The sequence below is a fragment of the Styela clava genome, chromosome 6, assembly GCF_964204865.1.
Source record: "Styela clava chromosome 6, kaStyClav1.hap1.2, whole genome shotgun sequence".
In the NCBI taxonomy this organism is placed as follows: Eukaryota; Metazoa; Chordata; class Ascidiacea; order Stolidobranchia; family Styelidae; genus Styela; species Styela clava.
Genome location: NC_135255.1, coordinates 10194847 through 10209603, shown reverse-complemented (window position 1 = coordinate 10209603; position 14757 = coordinate 10194847). Strand labels below are relative to the sequence as shown.

The window sequence follows — 14757 nt, the reverse complement described above, 5'->3', positions numbered from 1 at the left end:
ACAGCGGGTGGCGACTTTCAAAGTGGTTCAAAATCACAAATTAATAATTATCAGATTAGGTTTAGGAATGAATCGAAAAGTTGAATTTCCACCGCACCTAACCCTAATTAGTTGATTGCTATTTATATTTGGGGGGAGGGGGGGGCTATTTTGCACGGGATTTGTACAAACGATCCACCCTGTAACTAATATGGTTTCCAGCCTGCCTCGTGTCTGTTAGATGGAAGGAGTAACAAATGTGAAAGTCTTTGCTGTTTACGCGAGTAAGCAACTGACACCGTGATACATTGCATGAAAGTTTTGTCCACGGCAGGTGTTAGCAGATGTCATTTCGTTGCCGATGAATTCGCTTGTTTTAATTAAACATGAATTCGCTTAAAGGGAACTCGGTTAACGAAAAGGCTTCTCTTTAATTCATAATATTAACCGGAAGAGCGCTTTTTCGAGTATCTATGTCGTTTTAAATGGGTTATATGAAAGGCTAGGGCACCTAACTTGTTAAAATCGGCAAAAGCACTTTCGCACTTTTTTTTTGGACTGCGAAGCACTTTCGCACTCATAATTTGCTTAGAGTTAACACTGTGCATGAGAATGTTATATTTTGTAAATGATGAAAGGCAGAATAAGGAAGAATATTCATAATTTACAGAAAAACGAAAAATGGCTCAATCATGTGCCTCATAGCCCATCTCTCATTTACCGACCCAGGCCATATTTGAGAATAGTTATTCAACTGGAAGTCACCTATTCGCATAAGTGAAGAGCGAAAAAAACCTCCCCAGGTAATCCGCCTGTTATGAAAATCACCACCCCCTGGTTGCACCACATTCTAGAATTTGTTTTAACTAGTGTTGACTAGAGAAATAACTTTACTGCCATTACTAGACACCAGCCAAATTAGTGGAGCATTTTCAATAGGAAAAATGGTTTATAATAAAAATGACGAAAACTCAAACTATAGCATCAATTATACAACCACACAAAAAAGATTTTGTAAATTATTCAGCATGTTATATATATTGATAATAGTATACTTACCATATATCTCTTAAAATTGTGATCTCGTGATCCCATAAACCTTTCAGTATATATCGTGTCGTATAAATGCCAATCTGTTACAGGTGCAACCGAAATAGCGCATTTCGTCAAATTTTCAGAAAGAGACATAGGATGAGTCGCCAACATAGCAGAGGCATAACCCCCGTAGGACCAACCCCACACCGCAACTTTATCTCTGTTCAAATAGTGATGCTTTTCCAAAACTTTTCTAAATTTGAAGAAAAGTATGACTTTTTGCGTTAAAACGTATAGTGACGGCAATATTTTATATTAAAAAATAATGTAATAAGCCTAATATATTGATTATTATGATTATAATTATGGAAAGTTCACAGTCAACAAAAGCATTCTCTCCAGTTCAATTCGTTTAAAATGAGTTCAAGACGAATAGATACAGTTTTACTATTCTAAATTTGCATATTCTACATTGAACACGCTTACATGGTAAACGAAATATTTTGATAAAAAGCGTACGGAATATTTACTATGATTTCATAGTATAATAAATCATGTATTGCTTACTTGATAGCTGTTATTTGGTCTTCTATTTCATAGACTCCGAGCCTCCTATTTACTTCTTTTAGTACATTCGAACCTCTGAAACCAGAACCTCTTCCATCAAAAGTCATCACAGCGATGTCTTTGTTTGTTGCCAAAAAGGTTTTCCAGTCTAAGGAAAATTTTGAGTTGACTGTTTGACTCCCGGGACCCGCATATCTGTGGCATTGATTATGAAGAGAAAAAAAATCTATTATAACACTTCCCCAGCAGGCATCTCAAATCAATGCACCAAGATTCAAGAACATTGAACTCCTTAATTAATTCCATAGCTAAGTACTGGCTCTCTGACAAGTGGAGTCTGAGTTAATTTCATGAACAACAGTAAATTGATAACTAAATAGTTGCGTTGAGACTTCAACGTAAGGTAAAACCAACGTTATCTTGGTAATGAAACTAAAGTTTAGTTCGATACTGACAACATTTACTTCGGTATCTACAAGGCTTAGATTCGGGTAAAAGATTTCAATTTCAAAATTTGACCATAATGATCTTCGAGTTTCAAGTCAATCTCTGATGTTTCTTTGTGTTAGAATGATAATGATAATGATATTTCGCTATAAACAGTCGGTTGCCAAAAATATCAGGTACATCTATATCTAAATATCCAGTATCTTCATAGGCCGAAGGGAAGGTTTTTTTGTTAAGCTTAACAATTAGTTAACAGATTATAAAAGAGAAAAATAAACTCACATGTCCAAAAGTAGAGGTATATGCTTCTTCAGTTGAGCGTTTGGTGGCAGAAAAAGTTTTGCTTGAAATTCTAAAAATACAACATGATGTTTTAAATTTTGTTCATTCCTTCACAAATACTGTTTTAGTGGATGAGTTGTACCCACACGAAACGCTTTTACTTTGGCTCTAAGTATAATCTAGTTTAATTATTTTCTGTATGTGTCCTAATTTAGTTATTTGACTATTTAAAGTTAATGCCTAATGTTACTTCTGAGTTCTGACTTTTAAAATAACTAGAAAACTTAGAGATGAAATATAGGGTGACACAAAAAAAGAGAACGCAGGTCATTTGGAATATATTCTATTCTTTCCGTTTTCTGGGGTCACCCTTGTAGTAAGATTTAGGTCACCTGTTGCGACTGAACAAATTTCCATTAGTCTAACCAGGCCCAATAAGCTAAACGGGGAAGTTCTAAGACTATAGTCATGGCCATTGTTATACCAGAATCACTCATACAGTATTATGTTACAGCAATATATAGAAGTTAGAAGGACAATGATTTAAAAAGCGACCAAATGAAAATTGAGTCAGTAAAAGTAGAGTAGACAGACAAGCTCCGAGCTTGTGATTGACGCCAGTAATGAGCCGTTTTACAAGTTACGATAAAACAATATTTAAATATACCGTAATTGCCGCTTTCGCCTGAAATTGGTATTGTTTCAACGATTATATCTGGCTTTATTGTATTTTTATATTTTTCTCGCAACTCTTTGTTCCCCTCGATGATGTTTGCTTCTAACAAAAGAAAATTAATAATTTCATTATTCCAGTTTAAAACGAGTATGTGTTTATTACAAAATGAAAAATGCAAACTTTACAAGTTTTAGACCTATAATTTCATAAAAGGAGATTGAAATTAAACGAAATTGTAATGCACATTTACGGACAAACGATTCCATACTTATTTTGAACCATTTTATTGTGTTATATAGGGGTAATCATGTTTGAAAGATATCACTATCGTTCTACAAACTATACGGATAGAGATTACCTTGATTTGTAACATTAAAATATGTTGCGAATGGGACACCAGGTCCAAGACATTGTATAATAGCACCAGTTGCATCAGAGGACATTTGTGTTGATGTGTATTTACAAGAGCTATCACATGTGTGGCAGAAGGGAGTTGGTCGGTCTTCGTTTATATCAACTGAATATAAATGCCTATCCATAGGTGATTTTTCAGTGCTAATGAAAAACCTGAATAAAGGTATGGAATGAAGTAGTGGGTAAGACGGATAACCTCAATAATTTATTGCCTCGACTAAGTTTTTGTCCATTAGATCAATTTTTTACCCAAAATACACATGACTGAAGCCTTTAGAAAGGTTGCATGTATTGAAAATTAAATATCCGATAAATTTATAGAGTACGAAAAATATTGCGGCAAAACTACTCTTAACTCTGAGTTAAAGCTGACAGAAGTTTATTACTTTTACCGTAAAAATTAATTAACAAATTATGATGCTTACACTTTATTTAGTTGCTCGTTATATCCTGATATATCTGTGACCTCCCAGTTGCCAGAAGTGAGAAAGCGCGTCGTCACGGAATCCTGAACAAGGGGAAATGCAAACATAGTTTGAATAAACTATTTTGGTATTAAAAATGTCGTTTTCTTTTTTACTATGTTCAAAATGATACAATATCAATAACGTGTTAGAGCACATTACTGCCCGAGTTGTACTTCGTTTTTATCATCTCCTTCGAATCGTCAGTTGTTTCTCGTAGATTCTTAGCAGAAATATGCAACGCGAATTGGTTAATGGTAATACTTTTGTTGAATAACGAGCAATAGGGACGAATAATTCGATAAAAATTATTTAGATGTGCTGAATACATAATATCCAAGAATCAAATGGAGACACTTACTTTAGAATAATCCACCATCATCAAATGAGTAAATTTTCCTGAACCACCAATGGATTTTTCTTCTCTCTGAAAATACGTTTTACCAGAACCTTGTGTGGGAGCAGAACGACCCTAAATAGGACAAAAAAATTGAATTAGGAAAGTACATATAAAGTTTTTTATTACTTAACAACTGTGTATGCCGTGCGTTTGACTCTTCTGGGATACAAATTCATGACTTTATGATATTTGATACAATACCTAAAGATATGGGAAGATGAAGAGGGAAGTGAAGGTCATAGTCAGGTTGGCGAAGCTCTGGTGCTCTGCATTTTCTGTCTTGCTAAATGCCCTCTTTAACATATAAATTTGACTATTCTTAAAATGTAACATCAATTATTGAAATTGCTTGATTATAGCTCATTTAACATACAAAATATATGATTTGTTGATACCTCAATTTCAGCTTTTACGTTCATCGCCTGCGGTTGTCCCCTCACTTCCCCCAAACCATACTATGGTCCAGCCACGAACGTGTAAGAAGTTGTCTATATGCATTTATAAATACCGAAATAATTCTGTCTCAACGGAACACATTCAAAGTATCACCCCCTGGTACATTGTGCTTGACTAATCAAACTGTGCTATTTAATTGAAATCTTACATTTTGTGAATTGGTTAGTGTTTCCAACCATCCTTCTGAATGTTGTTCGTAAATATCCCTACACGAAATCGTCATATTTTTTGGATTGGAAGAAGATGAAAGCGAACAATATGAAGTTACTGAAATATTTTGATATCGATTCATCCATGTTATAAGAACAGATTCATCGGACGCCCAAACGAGACTATTGAACAGCGGTTGTCTAAAATAAAAGAATAAATAGTTTTATAGTGATTTTCCTGTAAAAAATAATTTTCATGAAGAATGTATACGGATAAAAGATAATACCAAATTATAGGTCCGTTTCCCAACCGTAGAGAAATTTCTCCAATAAAAGAATTGTGTCATGTCTGAGAAGAAATTTTGCTTTGTATTTGCTGTAGTATTACTAATATTTTATAGCTTTTTATTGTTACTATAACTCTTTTTTATACACACATTATAAACTCTTTCAACTGTACAAAAGCGCGCGCGGAGTGTGACTAGCACATAACACTATAGCCAAGGATTCATTAATCATTGAATAATTACTTTTTATTCTTAAAGATGGAGGAAAAAGGAGTTAAAAAATAGGTGAAGTGTGAAATTGAACGAAAAAAGAAATTAATGAAGTTTTGCTTTTTCAACAATGATAACTTACAATTCTTTAACTGACTCTGGAATTGGTACTTCAACGTTTTTATTCGTTCTTAAATTGTGAATAAATAACTTGACAATCGGATTTTTGTAGCCGGTTTTGGGGTAATTGATCTTTTCAATCTGTAAAAATATAAACTCGTTTTGTTGCATAACTACCGGTTTCATCTATTTGACTTGTAGACCAAATTACACATACCGTCGGATACGGGGTGTTATAAATAATGATGTCCACTTGAGGCACTAAAGTATCATCAAACGACGCGTATGCAAGATACGATCCATCCTTTGAAAACCAATGAGCCTTTGATCCCGATAGAACTTCCTCTGTGAATATAGGAATAAAAATATAGTCTATCAAAATTGTAGAACGGTTCAGTTAAGATGAGAATCTTCTGTCAGAATTTCTTTGCCAATATGAATAGGAATATAATGAAATCGATCGTTCTAGACCTTCTTAATATCTAATTAGAAAATTTCGTTCCTAAAAGTACTAACAGAAATATACATAAAGAATATCAGGAATTTGCATATACTAGTATTCTAATTTAATTGTTTATTCATGATATTCTAGCAGATGGAATGTTCATTTCTCATCTTGTAATCTAGCTATACTTGGCATCGTTTAGAGTTGTTTTGCGACCAAGGTAGTTATTTCTCAAGGCCAAAAATTAATGAACTAAAAAATACATTCAATTTACCTTCATAAATCCAATCCGCTATCCCGTTAATAACTTTTTGTTTCGATTTTTTTCCAGTTGTAGTAATTTGATGCGGATTATCTTCTGCGCTGCTTTTATAATAAACATCGGAGTTTATCACGTAAGCTAGTTGACTTCCAACCATCCCCCAACCAGCATATTGTAAGCTTTTATCGTGGAGACTAACGTGAGATCTGAAGAGAAAAAATCGTGAATTTGAACTAAATAAACTTATAGAAACAGAAATGCGAATCGACAGAAATCATCCACGTGATTCGGGGGGGCATTGATGAACTGTGCAGAACTTTAGTCCGGATGCGAAGATGGCTCATAATATTGCACCTCGGTTTGCGACTCATTCTCTAGGTACTTTAGTGTAATCATAATAGCACTTGCTAAGAGATAAATTTACCTAATTCTGATTCGACAGATTGAATGATAAATGGTGTATATCAATCGCGAATCTAATTTATAAAACGCCTAAATCATGTCGGAGAAATTGATCATTCTAGTTCTATATTACTCTAATTTCCCATTTTTGGTTAGCAATATGATATAACTGTAACATCACTTTTTTGCCAAAGATTCACTTCGATCCAAGGATTAGCCTCGGCTAATATTTTTTTGCTTAATATTATACGATGGAAAACGATTTTGTTCTAGTACAAAAATCAAGGATTTAACAAAAATAAAATTCTATTTATGATAGATGGGTCAACTTAAAAAGCACTTGAGACGACACTTCTCACTTAAGTGACAATTCGTGAATTTGGACTCATAATCTGACAAAGAATTTTGTTGAGCTAGAGACCTTGGTACAAAAGACTGTAGCCACTTATGGCACAGTTAAGGATTATTCGTAAATACTCTTCTTATTTTTTCCGATTATCACCGCTGATTTTAATTTTAAAAATACGACGGACAGAGCGTTCTTTAGGTCTGCTTAAAAGTACTTACTTTGTGTCTATTGTGTAGATGAAATACTTTGCCGTCGTCGAGTATCTGTAAACCTACATGTAATAAAATGATATTGTTTATCTAACACTCATATAAAACGCACGAGAAGGAGGAATTTACCGAAGGAGAACGTACTTTCACTTTATCATTCACTGGGAAATTTGAAACATGATGATATCTTTACGATCATTTGTGATGAAAAAAACGAAAACCTAATACTCGATTTGATTTGATAATATGAACGTTCTGCTGCAAATCTTAACCACTTTATCAATCGGAACATTCAAGGTATTCAGCATGCACTAACATATGCGTATGTTGGGGAAATATGAAGAAATTGACGCTAGCGTGTTTGATCAATATTACTTCCATCAAAGAAAATGGTTGGTGGTATAAAAAATCGAGTTGTAACTCATAACACCAGTGCGCTTATAACGATCATTGAGTAAAATTTTAATCAGAATTCAGGTTTTTTGATAAATAGCTTATTGTGACATAGTATCGTAAATACAAATTTGTCGTCCATTACAGCTCTCTGACTGGTACGTCGGTTTCCGCCCCTTTTATGTTTGAAAAGGAAATATTGTCGAGTAAATTCAAATTTTTTAATTAAAGGTTTCGGGAAAGCACTCGCTGCCATCTCCATTATGGGCCGATCAAAAATTTTTAATTGTTATTCAAGTTCACCGACGATGAATGACGCCACAGCGGAAGTAATAATTGGGATGTAATATTGAATCAAAAGTTTGTAAAATATATGTATATTTTTATGTCATATGTTCAAAAAGTAAAATAAATTTTATTTCAAAATTCAGTCCAATCTATCAAATCAGACGATTAGGGAGTTTTTCATGATATCTATAAATCTATTTACACATAAACATTATTCAACATCAAAATACCTTCTGAATATCTGAAGATAGGAGAGCATACTTGAAATCAGGCGATATGCTGGCTTTGTAAATTCCAAGCGATTGCTGAAAATATAAATAAAAGCTGTTGAACTGCAGAAGGCGCAATTTTAGTCTGTGAATATTTAACGCTTTCAAAAAGATGACTCACATTGTCGCGAAAGCAAAATTTTAAATATTTATACATCACAGCTTATGTTTATAAATTTAATCATCTGATGATGTAATTTTGAGAGTCCAAAACAAAACAACTAAAATTTTGAACTCGTTAATGAGGCTCATGCCTCACAAAATCGCTGAACATGACAAATTAATTACTACTTTTCTCTTAATTTTCCCGTTTTCGAAAATATTGTTTGGTTTTAAAAAAATCAAACGTGTGTGGGTATTTACAAAAACAAAACAAAAACAGCAATCTGGTGTATTACGAATTTATTTTAATTTATCTCAAAAAAGCTTGGCCAAAAGGAAAATTTATGGGCGATTACGGATGATAGTATGTGAACTGTGAAGTTCTATGAATCTCGATCCTATATCGTGAACGTTCAGTTGTCTAAGTTGGAACAACAGCAGTCAAACATTCACTGACCATAGTTTCATTTGTGATTAGTATTTCAACTTCTCTTCCTTTGGTTTTGAGAATATTCGAATATCTGTCTCGGTATACAAATGAATCTGTAACAGAAAAACGATATGTTTGTTAATTTGACAAATGTGTCGAACAGACTGATTAACTTCTTGTCAATCTATCATAAATACCCAGGAGTAGTTATATTATATGTATCTACATAGCCTTGTTCCACAGGAAAATATGAGTTTGGGATACGCGTGATTTACTAGATTAAAATTGCAGTTTTCTCCGGGTGTGATGACTTCGCTTTGTGTTCACAACACATATTTAATATCATTGTCTTTGTATATATATTTTATGTTTAATTTTTCACTTCCAATGCACTATTACTATGGCATAAATTTCAACACGTTGGTTCTCAATTAGTTCGCTTTCAGTACGAAATATAAGGAAAAGTTAGATATACATGTTGAAGGAAAGGTCACGCTCCATATTACACTGACCGGAAATCAAAAACAATGTAATTCCTTCACAATTGCAAACTGTATAGGCCAGTAAACTCATTTCTGGATTCAGCTCATGTGATTTGGCCTATTTCTGCCAAATATAGAAACAGGGATATATGTAATAATAGGTATGGAGAGGTTTATGCCGAGTGTAACTAAAATTTAGATGAGGCCAAGCATGATCATGGTCAACATACAAGAAATATGCTGATTAAGCAAACTCATACTGAACTCTGACGGAAGTTATTTGGAACCACTCAAGGGTACTGGGAGCTAATTGGCGATGGGATTTTCACACATAATACAGGCAGTTTGAACTAATCGCCAGTTGGAAAAGAGTTGTTGTGTCACCGCGTCAGATTAACCATGATGGATGAATGCATTGTATTTTACAAAGCCGATCTTTCTTTGCCCTTAGATATTTAGTTTAGAGTCTGGAAATAATTTTAATATGAATCTTTGTCTCGGTAATCAGATTTTAAATCAAGATGTCTAGAGACGTTTTGAACAATTATTTTGAATTCTGATTTAAACTTCAATTTTGGAAACTATTGCCAAAAACTCCATCGTTGGTCTTTTTCAACAAATAATGATCGTTTTAATGGCTCAGCAAAATGAGTGGTGGAAAAATGAAACAATAGTCAGGTTTGAAAATCAAAGTTTTTAATTGAAATTGAACTTTTTTGTACTTGTTAGTCATTACTGTATGATTCAGTGGGGTTACTTGAACATTTCAAGCCCAAATTTGAAACAGGCAACTTCAAAAAATGTCACAGTTGTAGTTGTCTAGAAATTAACCTAAAAGTTCATATTGATAATACCTATACAGCCCACACACTCTACGTTACTCCCGTGCTGTCACTGCATTATATACTAAACAAAATTTGGCGTATTATGTGATTCACCTCCTATCCATTCTCCTGTAGTTGTGTATGGCTTCCATTCCATATCAAACATTGCGTCGAAGTCATATACATAATTGTAATCAGAAACGGATTCAGCTGGAAAAATAACAATAAAACTCATATTAAATTATTCTGCAACACAAAATCATTTACACTATCCGTAAAAATATTTATGCAATGCAAGAAACAGAATCAGATTCGAGCAGTTCTTCTTTTCATGTCCTATTTTGATGGATAGTTTAAGTTATGATCGAATTTTCATTGGATCAGATTTTAAGGTTTTCCTAATAATCCCGCACGAGAAGAAGAAGATACACGCCATAATTATATAGCAAATAGTAGACTAACATGCGCTAAAACCGAATTGTGAATGTTCATAGCCAGACGAAAAGGCAAGCCAACTTTTTGAAGAATATAAATGGGAAGGTGCCCATATCACTGTGATAGAAAAATTCCGATTTATGTGAATATAACTCAGGACACTCTGGTATCGGTATTTGGGACTCGGTCGGAATATTAGTTCTTTATCTTTTATATAAAGGGTGGTGCAAAAATAGAGTGACAGTTTAAATTAATTAAATTAATAAGAGCCACCCTACTTTTAGCCAAAATATATAGTGCACCTATGATAACAGAGCTTATAAAATTCTGTATCAGTTTTACTACAGTTGAGAAAAATTGTAAACAAGTTCAACCATGTCTCAACATGCTGATCAGTGGTAATAAATTAAAATATTGTTATGTGTTCTAAATCTGTCATTTTTGACAGAACGAGTAGATATTTTGATATATAGAGAATGACTTTTCTATTTCAAGAATGCGATAATTCCATATTTAATCATTGGATAATCTGTAGCGTGACCCTTGGAGAAATTTGAGAATTGCAAGTTCGATATAATTTATCGATTTTACATCAGTTGAGAATATATTACTCGATATGATCCAGCGTAAAATATAAAGTTCGCAACAATATAAACGAGTACAAATGATTCACTAAATGAATGCTTGTATCGTCCCAGATTTATATCTTGATTTTTCAGTTGGGGTGAGATCGGACTTGACTTCAAAATAAGCAAAGTTTGATCACGCTTTTCTGTTTGGTGAAAAGATAGTCACATTTTAAAGAATATCAAAATTATTCAAGTGCTAGGGTAATTTTAACTCGTGGTCAAAACTTAGTTGAAAGTTGGACAAAGGATTAAAATAGGTTTTATTAAAAGCTGACGATGGTCAAGCTCTACTATGTAACTCAAAGACTAGAAAGTTCTTGTTCCAGTGTTACCTATCTACGGTGTCGGTTGAAGTTATAGTTGTAAAGTTAAAAAGTACTCACGAGGCTGCAAAAGCCATGCTGATATTCCGACTATGACACAGACGATTGTGATAACAACGACGGATAAAAATATTCCTTTCCAATTTCTTTCTTGGGGAATGACTGCAAGTTCCTAAAACAGAAAATGGAATCATTTTAACGTTATTATTTTATCACGAACTCGGTTGGATTATACTTGGATTAAATTAACCATCAAACGCATAGTAGCTGCGGACCTCCAGAAGTATGCGCACCAAGGTGGCGCACGACCTGAACATAGTATGTGTGTACCGGTTAGGATTCAGGTTGTGGGACATCTTGGTGCGTATACTTCTAGAGCATCTTAGCTGCAAATATTAGGTCATTGAGAGCAAATTAATTATATGATTTTACATTCCTGACGAAAGATCGATATCGAAAGGCGTGGTTGGATCTTTTGACTTGGATTTCACAAATCGAAATCATGTTATATTTGCTTACCAATTAAAGAATATTGATGGGCTCAAAAAAAAATTGCATGGAAAGATAGTGTGGGTAAAGAATCACCGTACTTAACGGCGAGAACATTGGGCAGGCCGCAAAAATTCTGACAGAAAAGTTAGAAAAAAATTGAAAATAACTTTGTCCCCAATATTCCATAATACTAATTATAAGTTAGACAGTATTAAAGAAAGACTTTAATTCAAGTGTATTAACGTCTCGTCCAGATTTTTCAGCACCATTTCTATGATTACTCGCTGCATAGCAAAACCAATTTTCTGATTCATGAATAATGCAAGATGTGAAATCCCTTTTAAAAGCAGAAAACTAGATTCGAAAGTAGATTCAATCATGTTATTATGTGATAACTCACAAGTTAATAACAGGAAATTTAGGAACGTGTACATAAAAAGTTGAGACACCGATGGCTCAAAACATAAATAATTAACTACGTCTGGTGGGAAAAGACGCGGTGTGATTATTTTATGAATTTCAGCCAACTAAATTTACGTTCAACGATTATACAAAGAATCATATAACCGATGACATCAGCGTCGTCAAATTTTTGTATCCTATACACGGTCTGGTTGATGTAAGACTAATTCATTTTATATGACGAAGCACTCGTAGAGAGTTTTGATGTAACTCAGACACTCGAATCGAGCGATCATATGTTAGGTTGATATTTTTCCAAAATTTGCTCCTTCGAGTGATCAGTCATGAGTTTATGATAATTTTGATCTTCGACAATCATGTCCAAGAGTAGTTAAAGAAACAATGGAACTCATTTTTGACCTTTGACATGGATCGAACGGTGTCACGTGACTCATTGTCAAGTTGTGATTCGTCCAAATCTCGACGCTCTAGAAACTTTTCGGTTGGCCCTGTCCCGTTATCATCCACATTATCAGAAATATCCATAATCAAACTAAATATTTTCGACACAAAATAAAATACAGAAAATGATTCAACTTCTGAAGCAAGAGCTGCATGGGTGTACAAAAACATATGCAGAAATGTTCTTACATTAAATATATATTTTTCGATAAATTCCACTAAATGTTATTGTTTTTCAACTGGAAATAATGAGCGGGTAATCGACTCTGTGAAACGAGCCCTGTGGTGTCGAAATTGCACAGCCAACACACTGACGAACGGACCACTGCGTGCAAAAAGCTCAATTATCTACTTATTTCAAATTAGATTACAATATGTCTATATAATCTATATAATACTTTTGGGTTTACACACTACCTATGAATCAATACCATAGATCAACAATTAATTTGCAACGATGTAACAATTCTTTAGATTTGCCCAAATCACTGTGCAAAACCGGTTAGAAGTCAAGAAAAATGATTATGAAAATTTAACTTTGATGATCTATTTTTAGGTAACCCTAACGACACGTAAACAAATTTATGGTTGACATAGAGAGAATTGTGAACTGGTTATACTTCAAATGAAAATCTGATGAATTACTAGCTAATATAAATACAAATTTTACCTCCGAAATAGCGTAAACAAACTACAAATTTAAAAATTATATTTCAAGTCGTCTGAAGGTACTAAACTGTTGAAAATCAAATTAAATGCTATATATTTGGTCTACTCTGATCACACAGGCCTCACTGACTTAATAGCATAGGACGGAGAGAAAATCGCTTTCTTTACATAAGCCAATGCTTCTTTATATTAATACTATGTTTATGTTTCAAGATCCCAAAGGCATGACTTGGTCGCTAATCGTATACAACCATATTCTCGTAGGAATATTAAATTGGGCCTATTCCAAAATCTTTATCAAGCAAAGGCGAAAAACTTGATTCAACACTGACTTCAACCTTATATATATATATGACTTCATGGCTCTGATGCAGTCGATACTTTAGTTTAATTAGTAAGTTTAGGTAAATTATTGGATATGGTTTTATGATTTTCAGAAAAACTTATTCATGCATCTGCATTTTATTTTCACGTTTGATGTCGTATAAAAACAAAAACAATAGCTAATATCACACTTTGAAGGTTGAAAAAGTATAATTAGAAGCATTTCAATCGAAATGTTAATGGCTAAAGCCAGGCAATGAAAAGCGCATCGTCTAATAAGCAGAAGACGTTTTTTTTAACAGTAAAGTGGATTCCACTGGGAATACGAAGCGTGTTGCGAGATTGGTCGAATGACGACGCGAAAATTCGATGAGCTCGACGGAAAATTAATTGAGATTTTATGGTCCCTGAAGGTGTTTTGGGCGGCGTGCGATTATGCCGAAAAATTTATGTATAATTATGATCTAATTCAATCGAGCAGTGTGATTACTTGATGTATTAACTAAGCGAGAAGGGCGTTTCGGAGACTTATTGAGTCTGGTTAGAGTTTGGGAGGTACTCGGTTTGAATTGAGCTATATTATTTAAAATTAAAAACTCATTGGAGTCATCACGTTTGTATAACATATTATCATTCATATTTAGATTTTCTCGAATAACAATTTTGTTAGTTTTGAGTAAATTTCTGGCGAAGCAAACATTTAGCCTAATATTTTAGGCATAGGAAAATAAGACAAAGTTTCAAACCACGATTAGTGTTGCAACCTGATGCTAAAATATATCTAATTGGCACCATTTAATATCACAATTCACAACACTTTGATTTAAGTAGTAATGCTTTCATAATAAATCCCCGTCGACCACCATTATTTGCCAACTCAATGTCTTTACATTAATCTTCACTCATTGAGTTAAATCTGCCTTATACTAGTGCAACAAAAATTTAAATAAATGAATACAGACAAAAAACTTAGATAGCGTGCGATTAACTAAATCTCTGCAAAACGTCGAGCTTTTGAATACAAATTGACCTTGACTTACACAGAAGATGACAATTTTCGGTCGGCCAGACAACAATGCC

At 33.6% G+C, this 14757-nt stretch overlaps 1 protein-coding gene across 5 annotated transcripts in view; it reads right to left on the bottom strand.

Annotated features, from left to right (window-relative positions):
• Nucleotides 1-14757, bottom strand: part of LOC120331131 (inactive dipeptidyl peptidase 10-like) — a 36182-nt gene that overhangs the window by 5725 nt on the left and 15700 nt on the right. For 4 of the 5 annotated variants that reach the window (XM_078113560.1, XM_039398168.2, XM_039398170.2 and 1 more), the window contains exons 2-17: nt 11389-11500; nt 10056-10151; nt 8663-8748; nt 8065-8139; nt 7163-7215; nt 6206-6399; nt 5704-5831; nt 5509-5627; nt 4869-5070; nt 4226-4336; nt 3826-3908; nt 3345-3553; nt 2978-3088; nt 2311-2380; nt 1582-1776; nt 1039-1267 (exon numbers count right to left, since the gene is read on the bottom strand). In XM_078113560.1, coding sequence (XP_077969686.1) covers nt 1039-1267; nt 1582-1776; nt 2311-2380; nt 2978-3088; nt 3345-3553; nt 3826-3908; nt 4226-4336; nt 4869-5070; nt 5509-5627; nt 5704-5831; nt 6206-6399; nt 7163-7215; nt 8065-8139; nt 8663-8748; nt 10056-10151; nt 11389-11500 — 2073 coding nt within the window. Of the gene's footprint in view, nt 1-1038; nt 1268-1581; nt 1777-2310; nt 2381-2977; nt 3089-3344; nt 3554-3825; nt 3909-4225; nt 4337-4868; nt 5071-5508; nt 5628-5703; nt 5832-6205; nt 6400-7162; nt 7216-8064; nt 8140-8662; nt 8749-10055; nt 10152-11388; nt 11501-12642; nt 12798-14757 lie in introns of those variants that run through there. The other variant, XM_039398169.2, reaches the window with a different exon arrangement.